Source organism: Schistocerca gregaria, chromosome 1 (genome assembly GCF_023897955.1).
Source record: "Schistocerca gregaria isolate iqSchGreg1 chromosome 1, iqSchGreg1.2, whole genome shotgun sequence".
In the NCBI taxonomy this organism is placed as follows: domain Eukaryota; kingdom Metazoa; phylum Arthropoda; class Insecta; order Orthoptera; family Acrididae; genus Schistocerca; species Schistocerca gregaria.
Genome location: NC_064920.1, coordinates 1166590327 through 1166614752, shown reverse-complemented (window position 1 = coordinate 1166614752; position 24426 = coordinate 1166590327). Strand labels below are relative to the sequence as shown.

The following is a 24426-nucleotide window of genomic DNA, read 5'->3' as shown; positions in this document are numbered from 1 at the left end:
TCAGTGTAAAATAAAACAACCTTAAGCAATGAACCGACATGAATGAAGTTTTTTCATGTTTTATACAGGTAGTAAAATCCCAGGGCCAAACCACTACGGACTGATTGGCATGGACAACAATTTCAATGTGCTGCGTAACCCCCACTTGAAAAACAACAGAAGATGAATAGGTAGCTTTGAGAGAATTAATGACGGCAGCAGAAGAACAACTAGGCAGGAAGACAGCCGCCAGTACAAATAATTGCATAATACTAGGAGAAAATATACAAATGGAAGAGGCAAAAATGAACTTATTGAAGAATCCGAAGGGAATGTCTAATTGAGGGGATTGTAGATAGGGCTGTAACCTGTACGCCATATTATTGAATCTGTGTATACAGCTCTCAGTAGAGGATAGCAAGGAGAAACTTCGAACCATCCATCAAAATTAAGGAAGGAGAAATAAAATCTTTGAGGTTTGCGAATGACGTAAATCTGTCAGGCACAGTAATGGACATAGAAGATCAATTGAATGGAATGGGAGGTTTCGCGAAAAAGAGGTTAAATCATTGGTGAGGCAACTAGACTCAGAAATGAGAAAGAGAAAGTAATGGGCGAGCTTTGCTATTTGGCAACAAAACTAATGACGAAGTGAAATGCAAGCGTGCAGTATGAAGAAAAGAGAAAATTATTTATGAAAGGATTAGAAAGTCTTTTCTCGAAGTTTTTGAATGGAGTGTAGCCTTATATGGAAATGGAACAATATGTCAAATAATGATATTCAGAACAGACGAGCAGAGAACAGAAGCTCTTAAAATGTGCTGTTACAGAAGAATTCTCAAGATTAGTTGTTAGACAGGATAATCGATGGGATAGTATAAGAGTCATTCTAAAAGTAAATAACGTTTGCTTCTCCAGACATTTTTATTCTACATAATGGCAGAAAATTTATATTATCACATATTTTGACATCGTATAAACTTTTCTGTGTAGTCGTCGTTTATATTTAAATATTTTTCGTAGCAATCCGTAAGCTTTACAACGCCTTCTGCATAGTGAGTTTTCGCCCATTTTTTGAAACAATCACTGAAGTCATCTTTCATTCGTTGTAATTTCCATCCTGCATTCCATCGAAAAAATACTTTAATTTTGCAAAATGATAGTGCTCACTCGGGATGGCGAATGTTGGAAAACTTCCCACATAAACTGCATCAGTTAACCATTCGTCTACGCAGCAAAATGCGATTGACCGTTATCGTGGCGAAGCACAATGCCTGTCGGACAACAATCCACGCCATGTGTTTTGGACGACGCTGAGCAATCGGTAAAGGGTCTGACAGTAGAGCGCTGCATTTACACACACTCCTCTAGGCATAAAGTCCGTAAGTAGAACGCTCTTTCGAATCCGAAACACTGTCACCATAAACTTTATTGTCCACAGAATTTGGCTTTTTTTGTTTAATTGGTGATCGTGAATGATGCCATTCCATAGACTGGCAATTTGTGCGAATACCAGGTCTCGTCATCAGTGAGAGTGTGGTTCAAAATTCCTCACCATCCTTGTCGTACCGAGCGAGAAAGGTCATTGCAGCTCCAGTCCTTTTCTTTTTTTTTTTTTGTTCTTCTGCCAGAAGCCGAAGTACGCACCTGGCGCATACTTTTCTATAGTCCAAACTACCACTAACAATTTCATAAAACACTGATCGTGAAATTTCAGGAAAGCACAGCCTTAGTCAGTGAACAGTGAAACGTCTGTCCTGTTGAATTTTTCCCTCAGTTCTTGATTTGGGCTCGTCAGCTGCAACTGAAAGTCGGACAGATCATTCTTGATCATGAACACTCCTTCGTTCGCCGTTTCTAACTCAAGCTTCAACTATCACAGTCCTATAAAGTTCGGTAGTCCATCTGCAAATTTAGACAGGATGGACATGCAGAAACCTCACACTTGGCCATATCGTTAATTTTGTCACATGTTTTAAAATCGCTTAAATAAGCAGTGAACGCCGTTCCTGGCCGCTACAAGCCTGAACTGGGTACTACCTCGGTACTACTAGGAATGGTCTTGCACGAAGTATGCTTACAGAATGTTAAGGCAGTCGACTAACTCGTGAGCCCCCATTCACTGCAGATATCTGTGTAACATTTGCAAGTCCTGAGCGCTGGTACTCAAAATGAAACACTGTTTTACGATTTAAGAATAAGTAAAAGTTCCAACAATTCGCTAAAGAACTAATATCTACATCTCTCTACTGATCCACCAACTGCGAATAAATGCAAGTCCCGTATGTTCTGTGAACCCACAAATAAATGCCAGCTGCGGCAAACATGCGAAAAATTGAAATAAAATGTCAGCGTACACTAATGAAAAAGTTAAAAGGCCTCGAAACCCTACTCGCAAAACCGACAGAGTTGGGGAAACTACGAAATGAAATCACTGTCCGAACGGAGTCTCAGTAGTGGAAGCTATACTAGGGCTGTGTGAACTCACGCGAACACAAAACAAACAAACAAAACTAAAGTTAAAAGCGATACGATCGGCTATTTTGCACCGCAAATTTCCGCAAATCCGGCGTCCATCGTGGTCCACAACTGAACGCTCCCACCAGCGTCCGGCCAGCCGGCATATACCCTTGGATCGGAATTTCCGTGATGACCAGACTTTAGTTCAGAATATGCTCCAGCACAAATTTACAGTTTTTGTATCTTTAATGGGAGCTAAACTCTAATAATGTAGAAAGATGTATGCTTTCGTGTTGCATAATCTGAGACATCTCAGGAAACTGTCACCCACAGTTAATGAAAATGTAATTACTAAGATTTCTTAATATTTCTCAAATGTTAGTAACATTTATTATTAACAAAAAAAGTGGCACACCATTTGTATGTTAAATTAACTCCTCTTTACGTAAGACGGTGAAAACTGTTTTCTCATAAGTTTAATGGAATTGATGTTATTGGCGATTTTAGTTACGAATTCCTTAATCAGCTCAAAATGACCAAATAAACCATACAATGCGTACAGTTCTTCAGTTCGTTTTGAGTGTCGTCGAAATCCTCGCCCCTCCCCCTCCCTTCCGGTAGTCCGTTGCGATCCGTTCCCAGAGGGGCGTGCCGATTGCTGCAGCAGTCCCAGGAGGCAGCGCCCCAAATTTTCTGAAAGTCTCCTAATTAAGCCAAGTGCGGAATTCCGGATTTTGCTGGCTTTGTGGCCAGTGTCACGGTTGATTGGTTGGACCCTATATTACACTCTCATGATTCCGACGCTATGCAGTACCAGTAATATGACACTGGAGCTAGGAATCCGGTACACTCTTACACCATGCCATATGTTTCCGAGTGGCAATGTTCTGCTACCATTGACTTGAAACTTCCTGGCAGATTAAAACTGTGTGCCGGAACGAGACTCGAACTCGGTACCTTTGCCTTTCATGGGCAAGTGCTCCACTATCTGAGCTACCCAAGCACGACTCACGCCTTGTCATCACCTCGTCTCCTACCTTCCAAGCTTCACAGAAGCTCTCCTGCGAAACTTGCAGAACTAGCGCTCCTGGAAGAAAGGATAATGTGGAGACATGACTTAGCTATACCCTAGGGCAGGGGCGGGCAATTGTTTTGTCTCGGGGGCCACATTATAGACACAGAGGGTAGCGGAGGGCCGCACCTTACAAACCTTTCACTTCTAATGCCGTATATATACTGGCGGTATATATATATATATATATATATATATATATATATATATATATATATATATATATGTGTGTGTGTGTGTGTGTGTGTGCAGTATTCCCAAAAATTTTACGAAAATGCAAGTTTTCTTTATTTCTAATCACATATCACACACAGAGATGCAATTTCGGGTGTAGCAGTGAAAGCGTTAAAATGCATTGATTAGTTAGCTTTACATTTCATAAAAGATACCATAAAAATCATTAGATTTAAATGGAAGAGTCAGAAGCAGAGAGGTATAAGTATACTTCTTATAATTTTGATAAGACTAAATTCACTTGTACCTCTTTCCTTCTGACATCCTCAAATAATATAGTTGTGTTCAATTTCATTTATTTTGCTAATTTAATATCACCTCCAAGTACATTAAATTTTAAAACAAGTTTAATGGGACAAATGCATCCTATCACAATTTTGCACAATTTTTTTGAAATCAGGAGTCAGACTGCTAGTTGATATTCTCATCACAGCCTGCAAATAACTCTCTGTTAAACAGCTTCGGTATTTGCTCTTGTTGATTTTCAAGCAATAAAAACTTTGTTCACAAATATACGTCGATCCAAATAAGGAGAACATTTTGCCTGCAAATTTCTTGATAGATGGACATTTTTCAGCTGACAAAGATTTATAAAAGTCAACTAAAGTTACAGCACTAAACATTTCTTTCACTGCATGATCTGCCTGCATGCCAATCGGTTCAAGTTACAGCTCCTGTGGTGCAGTGTCTATATCAGCAGTGATGGGATACGATAAAACATTAAATTGAGGCTCATTTCTCTTAAAATTCTGATATCTTGTAGTAAACTCAGCCTCTAAACTCTGCAGATAATCCCTAATCTTAGCTGAAACACTTCCAGGTACTTTCTGTTTCCCTAGTAAAGGGAAATGACAAAATTTGCCTTCATTTGTTTGCCTTGCAAACAGACCTAGTTTTGTTTTAAATGCTTTGACATGTGTCCACATTTCATGAGCAAACAACCCCTTTCCCTGCAATGTCACATTCAGCTCATGCAGTTTTTCAAAAATATCGGCTGTAAACATTATCTCATATCTCCACTCCTCACATCCTATTTTTGCAAAAAAAAAAAAAAATATCATGAGATATCTCATTAGTGTCCAGAAATAAAATAGTTTCATCCTGTAATTCCCAGACTCTTTTTAATACTTTGCCCAAGCTCAACCACCTCACACTGTTATGGTAAATTACATCTTCATGTTCTTCCCCCACCTCCTCAAGAAGAGATTTGAACTGTCTGTGATGGAGTGCCCTTGGTCTGATTGCGTTCACAACACCAACAAAAGGATCTACCATATGCTTTAAGTCTAGTGTAGTCTCGCAGAGGCTTTCCTGGTGTAAAATTCAATGAAAATCCAAAATATCACTGTCTGTGTAACTAGTTTTTTGAAAGTTTCACCATACCTATATTTTTCCCACAGAAAGCTCTGGCCCCATCTGTAGTAACGTTGTTTCCACACAATTAACAACACATTAAAACAAGTCCTGACCAGTGGTTCTATCTTTCATGGATGCTATACCAAGTAATTCCTCGGTGATGACGAAATGTTCATTAATTCCACGGATAAAAATGAGTACTTGTGCAGTGTCTTCAATACCTGTCCTTTCGCCCATTGCCAGTGAAAACCAAACAAAATCTTCGCTCACAGTCTTTAGCTGCTCTGCAAGTTCGTCACTAATTAAATCAATGCGCCGCGCTATAGTCCTCCTTGACAATGAAATGCTGTCAAATTTGGTTTTAACCTCAGGACACAATACACTTGCACACTCTACCATGCAGTGTTTAATAAACTCGCCATCCGAAAAAGGTTTGTTTCGTTTAGCAAGGTTATAGGCGACCATGAAACTTACTTAGGTAGCACTATTTTGAAGCGGTGTTCGCTTTGTAAATAACGCTTGTTGCTTCTTCAAGCGTTTCACGAACTCCGCTGCTTTTATTTTTCGATCTTCATCTGAAAGTTTGCAGCCAGAGTGACTGTGTTTTGTTTCGAGATGTCGTTTCAGATTGTACTCCTTGAATACGGCAGCTGTATCATGGCATAGTAAGCATGCGGCTTTATTTCCTGCATCAGTAAAGAAATATTTGGTCGTCCACTCTTCATTAAACAGACAGCACTTACCATCGACTTTACGCTTCTCACTAGGAGTCATGATTGCACTGAAGTAAAAAAGATATATATTACGTTGTACTGCTGCACAGACAAAACAGAAGTAAACCACGCGAAAAAGAAGAAAATTGCTCTGAACGTCGTACTATTCACTCGGCGCGGGAGAAATACAGCGTTCCATCAGCCACCGCGAGGAGCATAAATTTGCGCCAATAGCAGGATGCACAGTGCTTTTTTCCGTGCCCATGGTGGCTGATGGTAGTACTCCCATAATCCACCGCGTCCACATGCATATAGGTGTGTTGCGTGACTGTAGAGACATCTGTCGGTAGTACGCACTACCAAGTACCGCAGACGATCGCGGACGGGGAAGGGAAATTTTATTTTTCTTATGATTTTTGTAAATGACTTGGTGGGCCACACAAAACTCCTTCGCGGGCCTCATGTGGCCCGCGGGCCGTTATTTGCCCACCCCTGCCCTAGGGGATGTTTATGGAAACTGGGTAGCTCAGATGGTAGATCACTTTCCCGCGAAAGGCAAAGGTCCCGAGTTCGAATCTCAGTCCGGCACACAGTTTTGATCTGCTAGGACATTTTATATCAGCGCACACTCCGGTGCAGAGTGAAAATCTCGTTCTACCATTGGCTTGTTGGGTTGCATTAAAAGAGGCTGTAGCTCTATTGTGCTTACATCTTCACCACTGCGTCTTCTAACTCAAACAGCTTTGTACCTGAACACACGCTTGGGGTAGACTTCTGTGTTAGGCTGGACGACGTTGGTAGCGGGGCCCACGAGAAATACAGGCCCCGTAACGAATTTGGGACGTCACACTAATCGGCTTGTCTGCCACAATTCGCGAAAGCTCGGCTGCGTGTGCGGCTCACGCGAAATCAATATGTAATTGAAAACCTGCTCACAGAAGGTCTTAACTTCGTCATTTGCAATCGAGAGCTTGCATGCATTTTAAATTCTCAGTCGAGATTTGCTAAATTCGTCAGAAATAATTACTGCCTCCCTACCAGAGACGGCTGCTGGCACTCGCGAGACCTGCAGTGTCACTTGCTGTGACGTACGCGCCAAGCCCTGTCATTCCAATGGGCCTCGGATTGGTAGCAGCTGACGTCAGTCGGTTTCCGGCGAAGTTAACGGACAGGTAGAACTTCGCACGCACGCACACGTGCTTCTGGGAAACAGCTTGGAGTAGAGTGACAATCGCTAACCTGTCTTGCTTGTTGCTCGTGGTAACGTGTACGGACCATTTTGCGCGTCCAGTCTCTCTATTATCCTGCAATATGGTCAGGGCAGAATAAGATTGTTAGAATTTATTCTTTTGACATCATATTCATTAGGCCGGTATTACACTATCAAATTTCTTTGTCAAAATTCTTTGTCAAACATATTTGATGGTGTAATAGGGAACTTTGTCAAATGTCGTGCAATATTTCATCAAATCTAGGGCCTCGCTGTAGATTTGATCAAAGAAGTCGCTTGTCTTCTGTTCACTGCAATATGACATGTTACCACATGGAGCGCTAGCATCGCTGCAGCGTTCTGTCGTCTGTAGTGTTTTTACAAACGTTGCCGGTAAATACAATTGGTGTGTGCCGACAACTACAAAATTAATAGAGATGTATGAAGCTGATGAGGCGCTTTACAACGTGAGGCACCCTGAATACAAAAATCGATTAAGAAGATTGGAGACCTAACCTGACGTGACCTGACCTGACCAAACCTAACCTAACCCTCTCCTGTAGCAAGGAACAGTAGTAGCAGTTCTTAAGTGCATATTGTGCTTTGTGATATGAGGATACACTTCACTTAGCACATACGGAAATGTATGCTCATCCATTCTTAAGTAATTGATGTACGACTTGACGTCCTCCACTATGAGCTCACGTAACAAGTTTTGCTGAATGTTTTGTCGTGTCGTCGTAAAACCCACGGCTTCACCCAGGTATGTTTCCTTTTTTTTCCGCCACTTCTCTTCCGCATGTGCACACAGTGCAGTTGTGGTACATGCAACTGCTGTGGTTAATATCAAGTTGTTGTTGTCAGCCATCTTGAACTTCGACGAAAAGTATAATGACAGTGTAATACCCCTTCTAGCGCTACGTCAAAGATCTTTGTCAAATATATTTGACGGAATATTTGATCACATCTTTGATCAAATCTTTGACAAAGAAATCCGATAGTGTAATACCGGCCTTATCAGAAAACCATTGGCTTGAGAACCACTTCACAGTAGGTATGGGATCTCAAGCAGTAAGTTTGATGAATCTATTTCGGCCTTTAGGTCGATCTCATACGAGAGCTTATCATGATAATTGTTGCGTGGCATCATACTTTCATTCTAAATCCCGCTGATGGGATTTGCTTTATTCAAATAGTTATCACGTGCAGACTTAAAGCAATCAGAATAATTTAATTTCAGATGTTAATCTTTCGAAGAATAGCTGTGATGAACTGTAAGGGGTAGTCATAAGAAAACAAGACAGTTGGGAAAAATGCAAGTAAGCTGTTCATTATTTTAAAAGTAATCGCCGTAACTGTTAATACATTTATTCTACTGTGACACAAAACGCTCAATGCCTTCATGGAAAAATGTTTGCGATTGCCTACGAAACCGTGCACCTTTGCATCCGAAGCAAATCTTGAGGCACGTACTTATTTCTTCGGGGCTCCAAAAATATGGGAACCGTAAGGGGAGGGATTAGGACTGCATAGAGGATGTGTAAGGGCTTAACAGCGAAACTTCTGCAGCGTATTCGAAACAACCTTGGCAACATGTCCTCCGGTCCACGCTGTAGACGTTTCGCTGGAAACCCCTTACATATTCTCCACAAAGTCCTGATCTCTTCCTATGCGATTTACATATTTTGGGGGCTCTGAAGAAAGACATTCATGGGCATCGATATGCTTCGGACGATGAGGTGCGCGTCTGGGTGCAAACATGGTTCCGTAGGCAACCCCAAACATCGTTTTGTTAAAGGCACTGACGCTGTTGTCTTACGGTGGTATAAATGTATTAACAGTTATGTCGGTTATTTTTGAAATGGTAAGCAGTCTACCTTCGTTTTTCACATGTCTGTTTTTAATTTCACTGCCCCTTATAGAATGTTTTCTGTGCTCCGTACCGAGCGAGGTGGCGCAGTGGTTAGACACTGGACTCGCATTCGGGAGGACGACGGTTCAATCCCTCGTCCGGCCATCCTGATTTAGGTTTTCCGTGATTTCCCTAAATCACTCCAGGCAAATGCCGGGATGGTTCCTCTGAAAGGGCACGGCCGACTTCTTTCCCCATCCTTCTCTAATCTGATGAGACCGATGACCACGCCGTCTGGTCTCCTTCCCCAAACCAACCAACCAACCAACTGTGCTCCGTATTTGCCTCAACGTTGTCGTGACTGTCACGTTTGTCTGATGAGGCATAAAGTTGAATCTTAAGTGCATATGGAGATCTTTATTCATGTATTGGTTTTCCTAGTTTCTGTATAATGTTGCACTGAAGTAAATTTGTGTTTCACATTATCATACTAACCCGCACTTACCGTTTACCATTGGAAAACTATCTTTTACGAATAAGTGCACTCACGTAGCACAGCAGTACGATTTATTTCATGTGCACATGCAGACGATTATATTTCAGGTACTGCTGCAGAGCAGGTTTTCCGTTGCGCACGTAATATTTTCAATTTCAGAGCAACGAAGGGCACTCCTCTAATGATTTTATGACGGCAGAACATGTACTTCATTCTCCATAAGCGCTCATGATAGAATCACTAACTGTTAAGGGCAAGGATTAGCTTACTATGTTTCACGTTATCAAATTTCAAAGCGTATCTTGTTCATGTTCCCAGAAGTGGTCTTCGACAATGCGTCTTGTCTGTCCAATGTGTGTGTTGATACACTGAAAGGGTATTTAAAACACTTTGGCATGGCGAAGTGCAAGATCGTTCATGACACCACCTAGTAACGTACACGTCTTATTTTTTGGGTGGAACATGGTCTAAATGTTGTTTGTCCCGAGGATACTTCCAATTTTTTAAGATAAAGCTCAGGTCTATAGCACAAATACAATGACAACGTTTAATTCCTGCTGCTCCACAGCCTTTGAGATAATGCTGTAAATTAATACGTAGTGCTCATCGAATCTGCCCCTGACTATTACCATTTTCATTGAAAGCGGCCTCCAGGTGCTCTAGTTCACGTTTGAGATTCTCCAGGTCAGAGACAGTACGTGATGTGTGTACTACAGCTTTAAGAACACTGGTACTTTGCGTAGGATGGTGGCAAATCTGATCACGCAGATACAAGTCTGTTTGAGCCTTCTTGCAACATTCGCTGTGACCCAGAGTTCCACTCGCCTTCTTCTTAATCACAAAGGGTAGCTCACCATTCACTACGATTTCAATCGTGAATCAGTTCATAAGGAATCTCTTCCATGTGACCACATTACGAAGATGTTTTCAGCTTACCAGAAGAAGCTGGTGGATTTACTCAACAGAAAATACACTCCTGGTAATTGAAATAAGAACACCGTGAATTCATTGTCCCAGGAAGCATGCACAATGTCGGCACTAGTACAGTGTATATCCACCTTTCACAGCAATGCAGGCTGCTATTCTCCCATGGAGACGATCGTAGAGATGCTGGATGTAGTCCTGTGGAACGGCTTGCCATGCCATTTACACCTGGCGCCTCAGTTGAACCAGCGTTCGTGCTGGACGTGCAGACCGCGTGAGACGACGCTTCATCCAGTCCCAAACATGCTCAATGGGGGACAGATCCGGAGATCTTGCTGGCCAGGGTAGTTGACTTACACCTTCTAGAGCACGTTGGGTGGCACGGGATACATGCGGGTGTGCATTGTCCTGTTGGAACAGCAAGTTCCCTTGCCGGTCTAGAAATGGTAGAACGATGGGCTCGATGATGGTTTGGATGTACCGTGCACTATTCAGTGTCCCCTCGACGATCACCAGAGGTGTACGGCCAGTGTAGGAGATCGCTCCCCACACCATGATGCCGGGTGTTGGCCCTGTGTGCCTCGGTCGTATGCAGTCCTGTTAGTGGCGCTCACCTGCACGGCGCCAAACACGCATACGACCATCATTGGCACCAAGGCAGAAGCGACTCTCATCGCTGAAGACGACACGTCTCCATTCGTCCCTCCATTCACGCCTGTCGCGACACCACTGGAGGCGGGCTGCACGATGTTGGGGCGTGAGCGGAAGACGGCCTAACGAGGTGCGGGACCGTAGCCCAGCTTCATGGAGACGGTTGCGAATGGTCCTCGCCGATACCCCAGGAGCAACAGTGTCCCTAATTTGCTGGGAAGTGGCGGTGCGGTCCCCTACGGCACTGCGTAAGATCCTACGGTCTTGGCGTGCATCCGTGCGTCGCTGCGGTCCGGTCCCAGGTCGACGGGCACGTGCACCTTCCGCCGACCACTGGCGACAACATCGATGTACTTGGAGACCTCACGCCCCACGTGTTGAGCAATTCGGAGGTACGTCCACCCGGCGTCCCGCATGCCCACTATACGCCCTCGCTCAAAGTCCGTCAACTGCACATACGGTTCACGTACACGCTGTCGCGGCATGCTACCAGTGTTAAAGACTGCGATGGAGCTCCGTATGCCACGGCAAACTGGCTGACACTGACGGCGGCGGTGCACAAATGCTGCGCAGCTAGCGCCATTCGACGGCCAACACCGCCGTTCGTGGTGTGTCCGCTGTGCCGTGCGTGTGATCATTGCTTGTACAGCCCTCTCGCAGTGTCCGGAGCAAGTATAGTGGGTCTGACACACCGGTGTTAATGTGTTCTTTTTTCCATTTCCAGGAGTGTATGTAGAGGTCAGGAAAGGCTTGAAAAGTTTTATTACCTCCAGGTCAAACCTATAGAGCAATAAGTTCCAAAGATGCCTCTAATGGGATCGCAGTGAAGATAGACCCAACATCGAAGCCTAAGACGATACGGTGTCAGACTCCTTAAGCTTAAAGGTGTTCAGCCATTTTTTAGAATCTGCTGAGTTCCAGACGCGATGTGGTCAGTTGCCTACATATGGGATAAGCATGTGCTTTGAGGTCCTCGGTGAGTAGTTAGCTGGGGGACTAATGTTACTGACGACGGGGCGTAGTGGTACTCCATCTTTGTGTGTCTTGCGAAATCCAGAAAGTCTACGCAGAACTGTGGGAACGTCGTCAGGAAATATAAGCAGTAGGCCAAAATACCTCATTTCTGACTACTAGTTTCACTCAAAAGACGATGTTTTAATTACTGGTTATTAATGAAAATATCGATAAAGTCGTATCAATATCTTTCATAAAACTTTACCTAGGCGAAATCCAGTTACAGCTTTGTAATCATTTGATCCAATAGAATCGTTTCAAGGACACCCCTAAATCTACTATAGATATCCGATATAGAACATAGCTGTCTTGAAAACTGCGCCTCTGAATAAAGAAGTGACTAGTGATCGAAGTAGGAAAGCGGATCTTTTTAATAGTTAGTCCCCTCCTGCATTTGTGTCGTTGTTAATTCGGGTGTCTCCAGCCTCCTTAACTGAAATCGCTTCCACACGCTGTGGAGGATAGCTAGTGTCCTTATGTGTCCTCACAACAAGGCCTCACGCCAAAGCACTGTGCCAAAGTACTGCGCTAAGGCGCAAACCCATCTACAATTATCCTCGAGTGATGGCATTTGACATTGTTGGTGAAGATCTATCGTCCTGTGCAGTCATCTTCGTGCTACGTGCGAGGTGTGGGTTTCACCCGCTTCCTACTGTTTCCTGTTGTAATCGACACGACACTGCACTCTACACAGAGCCATCACAGTGACCTACACTCATCGGTACACTTAAGACACAATAGTCGCTCTTTACAAAGGAAAGGTACCATAGTTCGAAAACAAAGGGACAAAGTTTCCCCATTATGCACCAGTATTTCCCAGCCACGTACTATATGACTTCACAGTCTTTTGTATTTCTAAACCATGTTCAGTGCGTACCATGGAACAGCTTTTATTGCCTGAAACAACTCGGACCATCAGCATCACGTTGTGTCATATATACAAAAGAGAAATCGTTAAAAAAAAGTCATGCACGAAGTTAATGTAATTTCTTTATTTACAGCTTCAGCATCTAGAAACTACAAGGGAGTGAATGGTTACCCTGCATGTTGGAAACTGATCAAGAATGAAGAGGAAGTATGAGAATAAAAAAATTGTTAGTGTGAAATAAACTGAATATTTTAACTTTAAATAAGTTTAATTTTTGAGAATGAAATGTTCGGTGTTTACAGTTTAGTTTCGACTGCAGAGATTACATTATAGAACTTGTTCCAGTTGGTAGACAAGAGTAAAGCTTTCTTCACGTGACAGGTGACCGGAGAAAACCTCCTACACAGGTGGCCGAGTTAATATTTACTGAATATAAATGATGAAATTATTGGCCAATTGAATTGTCTTTTTCAGCCTGCCAGAATAAGCTATTCATTATTGGTAGTAATAATTTTAGAAGCTGTCAACTCACGAAGCAAATGTTTTCTTCCGGATGTGATGTTTTTCGACACAGGTGTTATTGTTGCCGTGGTCTTCAGTCCAAAGACGGGGGACGCAGACCCCCGTCATAGCTTATCCAGTACAAATCTCTTTCATCACTGTATTCCTACTGCAGGCTACATCTAACTGAAGCTGTTTGCTGTACCCAAAGCTAGGTACGACACTAAAATTCCTGCTTTCCTTACTGCCCTCCATTACCAAATAAACTATTCGTTGATGCCTCATTATGGGTCCTATAGATCAATCGCCTTTTTTTCAAACGGTGCCATATAGCTCTTATCTCTCCAAATCGATGCAGTACCTATTCGTTAGTCATTCGATCATTCTTTTAATTTTCTTCTAAAATTCTTCTTGCTTTCCTTTACTGGTTACTATACGCCGAGAATCCTTCGACTCTTATTACTGCTGTCTGGTTTCTGTACGGACTGTAGATAGCCTTTCACTCGAAAGTGATAACTAACGCAAAAGGCTGTACCCTTCGAAGAACTCAAAACTCTGATAGCGGTGTAACGCCTGATGATATATGTTATCAAAAATCTTATGAGTGATGAGGGACGTAACGACGTACTTTTATCATGTGAGAATAATGTCAGATGTCAAAATTTTCAATCTTTGAAAACTGTTGTCAGCTATCTTGTACCCAACTCACACTGTGGAGAATATACTTGCACTGTGTCCACAACACGTTGAAAGAATTGTTGGAGAGTGTTTTGTCGCTGTTAGACTGGTTCTAACAGCGTCACTAGTTTCCGAGCGCATCTATAGACTCATCGAAACTGTTTGAGGGTATGTTGTCAAAGCCACAGTGACTATTTGTGAAACTTTTGCCAGCTTGGAATATGTTAAACAATTGTTAACATGTAGATAACAATATTATTAACAGAGCACAATAGTCGATCCGACTACTTCGTTTTACTTGAGAACTTGGGTTGTCACTCCGCAGTTCCACATCTAAGTAGCTTAACGAAAATGTGCCCTACATCATTCGTCAATCCTGGAACAAAGTAACAGAATTTGTTTGACATTTGTGGAGTTCAGAAACTGTAGTTATTTAAATTCAGTTACCTGTTTGTTTGTGATTTCGAGTATAGGTAAGTGTTGTAAGAATTTAGTACGGAATCAAGGAGAAACACTCTGACCACAGACCAGTTATTACATAGAAGTAATTTGCTAAAAAACTAATAACTTGTGACTGCTGCTCTGCTACTCACCATACATTAAAAAAAAGTGTAAGGCAGTTTACACAGATCAACAGTATTACATGTGCATTTGCGGTTTAGTTTCCCGTGAAGTAAACGCGGGAGGTTAAAAAAGTGAAAATACCGCAAAGAAACATATATTTAGAATGGGCCGTTCATTTTGTCGGACTACAAGAAGTGTCAATTTGTTTTCCAACCTGTCTTAGGGGAACTCGGGGTGGAACGGGATGCTTAACGTTTAACAATTTCTGTAAAATAACGGAACACAAGGAAACAATTCTTTAAGTATTAAAAAAACACCTTGTAGTGTAACCTAATGTACCCTATTTTAAAATCACTTAAAACAATACATTTTGCATTTTTTACCTTTTTTCAAAGAAAGTCTTGCATATTTCCCGTTCCGCCCAACCCACGGGGCAGAATGGGATAAGTGTATTTTTTGTTAAATTGTTGCATAAACGTTGAATTTGAATTACGAGTATCCTATTAAACAATGACAAAATGTTTTATAACAGGCAATTCAGACTAAGGAATGTGTAATTTAAACAATTAAAAAGTCATTCTTCAAAATAAGAAAATACTTTAATGCCATTCTGAAAAATGTACAATGCTTATTAACCACCAAACCACTAACTACTAGCCCTTTCGACAATAGTCACAAATCAGTATTTCCTATTTATCTTCACTGTCTATGCCAGCACATGAATTGTTTGCCCACTCTGGCATGCGACCCACCCCTCATTAGGAACGGAGTAGAAGTCCCCACAGTAGAGACACTCAGCAACCTCTCTCGCTGATTCTCTCTTCTCCATCATCTTCTTCCTTTTATTTTTCTTAAGGTCTTTGATATCGTCTGTTTTGGTTTTTTTTATGTGTACAGTTTGATATTTTTGCCTTAAGTTGCACTGCACCTGACGTCTCTGTCCTGACATTGTTTATATTTGTGCACCCTCCTCCTTTCTGTAGGCCTACTTTACGTGCGACAGCATTCTGCAGTTCCTTCTTATAAGGAGAATCTGTTAATACGACCGTTTTTCCTTTTCGTCTTGTAGTCCGCCGTGTATTTTGACATATTAGTGGGATTGGAATGACAGCCTCGGGCGATATCTGGAAAGCTGAGCTGTTCGGCGACCATAGTTGGATGGGAGAGTCTGGCATTCAGAATTGGACACTATCCCATTCTGCCCCGTCCCGTTCCGCCCCAAGAGCACTTTTGAGGTTAAAAACTTTTATGGAGTGTAACAACTGACGTATTTAAACTCATTAAATAACTAAAGTACAACAAATACCAAGCACGTTAAGGGAACGTGTCATTGTAGTGTATACAATTAACAGCTTACATGGCGTTCAAATTCACCAAACGTTAGAACAACGCAAACGGTAACGTGACGGACAACAATTCACTTAGATCTCGCACTTCAAACTAAATCAGAACGGCTGCCCTCACTTCCCTTCCATTCGGAGAAACAGTTACATGCCCATACAACAGGTTGCAACACTGTCCAGTCTAGAAAAGAGCAATTTCCCACTGGGCCCCACTATCCCATTCTGGCCCGAGTTCCCCTACATATCCTTCAGCCTTCATTCCCAAAAACTACGGACACCTCAGAAAACTTGAAGCTACAATCGGATTGAGTCACCTGAAGGGCACTCTCGTTTCTGGAAGGTCTCCACGTTGTCGATAGATGTGGATTTTCACTGTCGGCACAGCAGTAAACTTCTATAATTAAGATAATATGAACGGGAAACCCATGCTATTGGACTTAATCGAGCAATCTATCACTCATCATAATTCAAGATTAGCTCGTATTTTACGAGGAGTATAATATCTGGGGCTGCTCCATCGTGCGTAAACTACATCTTCTGTCTTTCTGCAAGTTCTCCAGTAGCTCTGAGTAGCCTGTTGTATAGATATCGTTGATAAACAACACCTGTTAGTGGCTACGGTGAAATATACATCCCTAAGAAAATGTCATCCACTGTTCTTGCTCGTATATTCACAATAAAGTGATGTTGTGTCCTTCATTGGCTACTCTACTCACATATTCCTATTGTGGTAGTTTACTATTCTACTCCCACCGTCTGCACCAATAACAAGCACATTAGGAACAGCGGACATTCTACGCTCAGCGTCACAGTCGCTGACATAAATAACGACACAAACACACCCAGCAAGAAAGAAACATTAAACGTCAACAAGAAGGCAGTCTACTCTTTTTCGATACAAAAAATACACTCCTGGAAATGGAAAAAAGAACACATTGACACCGGTGTGTCAGACCCACCATACTTGCTCCGGACACTGCGAGAGGGCTGTACAAGCAATGATCACACGCACGGCACAGCGGACACACCACGAACCGCGGTGTTGGCCGTCGAATGGCGCTAGCTGCGCAGTATTTGTGCACCGCCGCCGTCAGTGTCAGCCAGTTTGCCGTGGCATACGGAGCTCCATCGCAGTCTTTAACAGTGGTAGCATGCCACGACAGCGTGGACGTGAACCGTATGTGCAGTTGACGGACTTTGAGCGAGGGCGTATAGTGGGCATGCGGGAGGCCGGGTGGACGTACCGCCGAATTGCTCAACACGTGGGGCGTGAGGTCTCCACAGTACATCGATGTTGTCGCCAGTGGTCGGCGGAAGGTGCACGTGCCCGTCGACCTGGGACCGGACCGCAGCGACGCACGGATGCACGCCAAGGCCGTAGGGTCCTATGCAGTGCGCGTAGGGGACCGCACCGCCACTTCCCAGCAAATTAGGGACACTGTTGCTCCTGGGGTATCGGCGAGGACCATTCGCAACCGTCTCCATGAAGCTGGGCTACGGTCCCGCACACCGTTAGGCCGTCTTCCGCTCACGCCCCAACATCGTGCAGCCCGCCTCCAGTGGTGTCGCAACAGGCGTGAATGGAGGGACGAATGGAGACGTGTCGTCTTCAGCGATGAGAGTCGCTTTTGCTTTCGTGCCAATGATGGTCGTATGCGTGTTTGGCGCCGTGCAGGTGAGCGCCACAATCAGGACTGCATACGACCGAGGCACACAGGGCCAACACCCGGCATCATGGTGTGGGGAGCGATCTCCTACACTGGCCGTACACCTCTGGTGATCGTCGAGGTGACACTGAATAGTGCACGGTACATCCAAACCGTCATCGAACCCATTGTTCTACCATTCCTAGACCGGCAAGGGAACTTGCTGTTCCAACAGGACAATGCACATCTGCATGTATCCCGTGCCACCCAACGTGCTCTAGAAGGTGTATGTCAACTACCCTGGTGGATATACACTGTACTAGTGCCGACATTGTGCATGCTCTGTTGCCTGTGTCTATGTGCCTGTGGTTCTGTCAGTGTGATCATGTGGTGTATCTGACCCCAGGAATGTGTCAATAAAGTTTCCCCTTCCTGGGACAATGAATTCACGGTGTTCTTATTTCAATTTCCAGGAGTGTAGTTTACATCACTGAAAGTGTTTGTTCTTGGACACACAGTACGTCTACAGGACTTCATATTTAGTTTTCTGCACTATTAGTTTATCTGATAAAGAAGGGCATTTATTTAAAACACGTTGTACATTTCGTGACACTGAAGATGGTTGCTAAAGAACTGAGGCGAAATGCGTATGATGAACATAAGTTTCCTACATTCATTTACACACAGAGATAACCTCAGCCTCGTCCGACACGAACTTTACAGAAAGCTGGAACTAGTCAGCAAAAAAGTTGACTACCCGTTCAATGTACCACGAGAAAATATTGACAGGTAAAACAAAATAACAATGTAAAAGGGATAAATATCATCCCATCATCCTAATAAGTGGAAAAAGCCAAACCCTCATTGATATGACAAATAATGATACATTGCAGTTAATGTAGAAGTGTTGACGCGTGAGTGGAAAAACAGACTATAGGATCGCCATTGAAATCGACAATGGAAGGCGCCCTCTAATATTAGACGATCTTATGTTAAAAAGAAACGAGAACTCTAAATACTCACCTTACTTATAATGAAAGTAAAATCTGAAAGCTTCAAAGTTACACATTAAGTAAAGTCTGAAAGCATTTGAGAAAGATATTTGACCCAGTGAGATACTTAGAAACTATGAAATCGAGAAAATAAAAATAAAATGATGGATTGGCACTATCTATGGGCTTGTATCAAAACTTAATTCTAATTTCCGTAACTCAACAGATTCTATGAACAATGAGAAAATCTTACATTCCCAAATTTTTACTATGAATGACACGAGACAGGCGCTACCCTCTGCTAAGAGGAGTTCCTCGTCGACCCACGAAAGTACGTCCTACCGCCGTGTCTGGCTATCGAAGCGGTCCGAAAAGCCGACAACATGCTTCACGTTTAATGTAAACCTTGGCGCCTGTAACCACAACTATACGAATCGTAGTTTTAACTTTACATCCACTACAAGGATACTATAACACTCATTCATTCTGACCACTGTAAGAATTGCTTACAGGACAGCACGTAAGAGAAACAGTAGCATTTATAGATATTTGCTGTTGTTAACAATTATTACCAATACGATAACTTTTCTCCTGTCATCTTATTTTAGAAACTAGGGTCATTCGTCACTGCTGACCCTTTATGGCATGCCAAGTTAGGTGGAAATTACTGTAGAATTAAGAGTGAATTTACATTGTTTTGCACTGTAAAGCTTCACATCTCTAGAACAATTCTCCATTACTATAAAGAATTACATTCTAGATCACATTTGAAGGAACCTCTAGTAGAAATAAACCAAACTTTTATCTAACGTAAGTGAAACGTCATTATTGGCTATGTATCTGCAGATATTTAATTACTCAGTATGCAATACACCTTATACACTTCTCGTAACGTTCCTTTGCGACACAGTGCAGATAAATTAGAATGCTTTCATACCCAAGCTTGAAGCCGCGTTATCAGTCACACACGCCGACAGCCGCTTAGTGAGTGCTCGTAGCCTTGCAGAGTACCAACGACCATAAATATACGATGAATTTTAAGTCTAATTCCTCTTTTACCCTATGTATACCTGGGTACTAAACAAGTTGCGACTGTACTCGTTATCTGTTTACCACCTTAGAATCAATTTTAAACTTGTACTGAGCCATATCATGTACTTAGAGGATTGTCTTGAATACTGGTCGCTGTTGAAAGGTATCGCAGATACTAGGATTTATAAAGAAATACGTAAGACAAAAAAAACTAAGAGAAATCACAAGGCCGTCAAGATTCTGCACTCAATTTGTAAATAAGTACTATGTACGACAGTTCAGAAACCCCCAAAGCCTCTGACAGCACAAACACCCTGACTGACAAGCAGCACATCTTGAATCGCTGGAAACAACATTTCAGCTCATTTTTAAACCGTAGCTGTACTGGTGATGACGACTTCCTGAAACATGTCCCACAACTTCCACCACAATCTTGAATGGTACCGAGCGTGGCGGCGCAGTGGTTAGCACACTGGACTCGCTCTAGGGAGGACGACGGTTCAATCCCGCGTCCGGCCATCCTGATTTAGGTTTTCCGTGATTTCCGGGATGGTTCCTTTGATAGGGCACGGCCGACTTCCTTCCCCATCCTTCCCTAAGCCGATGAGACCGCTGACCTCGCTGTCTGTCTCCTCCCCCAAACAACCCAAACTTTGAATGACAGTCCCACCGACATTTCAAGAATTCAAAAGGCTCTACATAGTATGAAAGGGAGAAAGGCATCTGTACCTCACAACTTCGCCCTGGAGATCATTCAGAGTGGTGGCTCATCTCTAAAACGAGACTCTTATCGCTGTTTCTCCTAATGTGGGAAACCCAATTTACCAGCTGGCATGAGGAACTCTGCAGTTGTCACCAACTTTAAAGAAGTCGACCGAAGCGTATGTGGTAATTACCGTGTCATATCCTTCTTCTCCTTGGATGGTAAAGTTTTTGCTGGAATTCTGCTGAACTGCTTCCATACTCTTGCCAAGAATGTACTTCCTGAATCTCAGTGCCGATTTCGCCCCTCCAGAGGAACTATTGATTTGATCTTCTTGTACGACAACTGCAGGAGAGTGCCGGGGAACAACATAAGCCTTTCTATTTGTCTTCTATGACCTAGAAAAGACCCTTGATACAGTGTGCAGAGAAGCTATTCGAAAGACATTCTGGCTGCCCTGAACAATTTGTTCGACCGATTCAAACTTTCCATGATGACGTGTTTGGGCAATTGCAGTACCAGAATGAAACATCTGACAAATTGCATGTTACTAATGGGCTCAAACAAGGGCTTGTCCTCGAGGCCAATGTTGTTTGCTCTATACCCAGCAACTATTCTTTATAAGACATCGTTGTAAACGATTCAGGAGGACACCTTAAATACAGATTTGACGGAGGGCTATTAAGTCAGTTCAGACCGCATTCTACAACGTAACTGCAGTACACGGACGACAATGCTTTTCCAGCTCAGACAGCGCAGAGATGAAACTGCCTTTAAATTGTTTCAGTACTTCATATGAAAGGTTTGGCCTGACCATCAACACTGAAAAAGCAAAGATACCAGCACAGCCAGCTCCTAGAAATGCCTTTACGGATTTCAGCATCTCTATTTCCAGCACACCTTTGCGACAAACAGATCACTTCCTCTCTCTAGGAAGTATACTCTCAAATAACTGATCATCGGAAAAGGGCACGCAGTGCAGGATTCATGCCGCACATGTTGCTTTTGTTCTTCCTGAAAAAAGATCTGACACTATGTAACAAACTGATGGCGTATCGAGCAGTTGTCGTTTCTTCCCTGCTCTGTGGTTACGAAGCCTGGAAGATATCTCACGGTGATCTTCAGAAACTAGAACGCTTCAACCAACACAAGTTTAGACGCATAAAACTGAAAACTCGGATACTAACATCAGCCGCCGCCGCCGACGCCACTGCCGATGGCGGCGACAATATTGTGAAATGCAGGTAAGTCAATAATCAATGACCATCGTTGGTCGATGAGATCTTCAACTCACCACCACGAAGTCAAAACTCCATCGCAGTTAACAGCAACAATCCCAGTGACCACGTCATTGAATTATAATGCAACATCGTCTCACTTCACTGTCCGCTCAAGTAGCACGTAATTATAAAGGGAAAACTCACAGCAGGCCAACACTATTTGAAATAAAGTTCTGAGGTATTTGTAGCTCACTCACTTTAAAGGAAGAGTAAAAAAATAACTAAATCAGATTTACATCGACTTATGCAAAGAAGTAAATGAAGTAATTACAGTGACTGGTTCAAAGGACAGCCTGTTTTTAAGTCACTTTGCAATTTAAGTTTTTATGTTGTGTATAAGCTCCATTTACTCTGTTATTTTGATGTTCTGTGTTGTATTCGTCATTTTAGCTATTCTGCTGACTCTGTTAGTTTATTGGTTATTTGTTGACTGTGTACTAGTGTGTAAGGTCACGACAGTTGCCTCCACGGAAGTCAATGTAAGTTAGCTGACGTTAGATGGAATTAAGCCTAGTAACTTGTTTGATGCGTGGGTAGAATTGCACCATTTGCGACTATGGTTCCTTGTACGCTCAATTTCTAATATTTTGGATATTTCGCTGTTATCTGAAGCTATATTTCATATTATGTACATGGATCAACTCCCCTTGACAAGTATTTCTAGATGCCTCTTCAATTTGATTGTTGTTGGGTCATCGGCAGGACAGTCGTGGCCTCGCCACTTATCAACACCTACATTCGTTTCACATAGGATCTTTCCTATTTGTTATTGAAGCCACTTCTACAATTGAAACTACTTCAGGAATTTCAACTCTGATGACATCCATTCACACATTTTTTGACGAGAACGCTGTTCATGGGAAAACCTGGTATGTCTTTATGGTTTCCAGTCTTTTCCATTTTTGCCCAATAGTATGCTTAAATGACTATCGCTAGTGGTTGATAAAGAAAATATGGGCTCCTCTTATGTCACCTTTACTTCTAAATCCACTATTTCTGTTGTCATGATTATACACATACACGAATATTACACGTAAAACACAGAACACATCACTTTCCAGTGAATTATAAGCAAACCAAGAACCTAACCTTTTCCATTAAATAAGAAGACCATATTGGATCAAGCCCAAGGTTACATGTATGCCGTATAGTAATCTCGATGCATAATGTCATCCTTCTCTATTTTTGTGTTCCCCTTTTGGAACTAAAATTGTCGTGTTCTGCCAAATGACCTTTTTGTCCGACTTAATCAGTTCTCACTTGGGAACTAGATGTTTCTGAGGGCGAGTCTTCGTGCCTGGTCCTCTATTTCTAAAGTTCTTTCTCGTAAGTTGTTTTTTTAAATCTAAGCTTTCACCTATCAATCTGTATCTGTTCATGAGACCCAGAAAATATTAGATACAGGCGCCCAGGTAGATGCTATTTTTCTTGACTTCCGGAAGGCGTTCGATACAGTTCCGCACTTTGGCCTGATAAACAAAGTAAGAGCCTACGGAATATCAGAGCAGCTGTGTGGCTGGATTGAAGAGCTTTTAGCAAACAGAACACAGGATGTTGTTCTCAATGGAGAGACGTCTACAGACGTTAAAATAACCTTTGACGTGCCACAGGGGAGTGTTATGGGACCATTGCTTATCGCAATATATATAAATGACCTAGTAGATAGTGTCGGAACTTCCATGCGGCTTTTCGCGGATGATGCTGTAGTATACAGAGAAGTTACAGCATTAGAAAATTGTAGCGAAATGCAGGAAGATCTGCAGCGGATAGGCACTTGGTGCAGGGAGTGGCAACTGACCCTTAACATAGACAAATGTAATGTATTGCGAAAACATAGAAAGAAGGATCCTTTATTGTATGATTATATGATAGCGAAACAAACACTGGTAGCAGTAACTTCTGTTAAATATCTGGGAGTATGTGTACGGAACGATTTGAAGTGGAATGATAATATAAAATTAATTGTTGGTAAGGCGGATGACAGGTTGAGATTCATTGGGAGAGTCCTTAGAAAATGTAGTCCATTAACAAAGGAGGTGGCTTACAAAACACTCGTTCGACCTATACTTGAGTATTGCTCATCAGTGTGGGATCCGTACCAGATCGGGTTGACACAGGAGATAGAGAAGATCCAAAGAAGAGCGGCGCGTTTCGTCACACTGTTATTTGAAAACCGTGATAGCGTTACGGAGATGTTTAACATACTCAAGTGGCAGACTCTGCAAGAGAGGCGCTCTGCATCGCAGTGTAGCTTGCTCGCCAGGTTTCGAGAGGGTGCGTTTCTGGATGAGGTATCGAATATATTGCTTCCTCCTACTTATACCCCCCGAGGAGATCACGAATGTAAAATTAGAGAGACTCGATCGCGCACGGAGGCTTTCAGACAGTCGTCCTTCCCGCGAACCATACGCGACTGGAACAGGAAAGGGAGGTAATGACAGTGGCATGTAAAGTGCCCTCCGCCACACACCGTTGGGTGGCTTGCGGAGTATAAATGTAGATGTAGATGTAGATATATTTATTGCTGGTCCGAGGGTCTCTGAGTAACAACAAGACTAGATTAAAAAAAAAAAGAAGAGGGCCGGTCCGAGTAGCACTCGCGAACTGAGGGTTCTGTACAAACTTAATTATGTAAAATGTTTTAATTTCAATTATATAAATGTGAGAGGACGCAAGCGACCATTATTATAGTAGTTAGTACTTCTCCAGTAAGGCTGACTGGGTCGCAATGGAGAAAGTGAAACATCTGGCAAGTAATGATTTCATTGCTCATATGACGCGTTTCGGAATTTATCGATCATCCAGCCAGGAGGGATGAATGCACGTAGGTATGGCGTTTCAAGTGGTATGTGAAACGG

The 24426-nt window shown here is 42.7% G+C and overlaps 1 protein-coding gene across 1 annotated transcript in view; it reads left to right on the top strand.

The window, feature by feature from the left end:
• LOC126295950 (uncharacterized) overlaps positions 1-13091 on the top strand; it is an 87157-nt gene extending 74066 nt beyond the window's left edge. Inside the window, exon 6 of the mRNA XM_049988091.1 lies at positions 12963-13091. Coding sequence (XP_049844048.1) covers positions 12963-12992 — 30 coding nt within the window. The 3' untranslated portion in view covers positions 12993-13091. The remainder of the gene's footprint in view (positions 1-12962) is intronic.
• The last annotated feature ends 11335 nt before the right edge of the window (positions 13092-24426 follow it).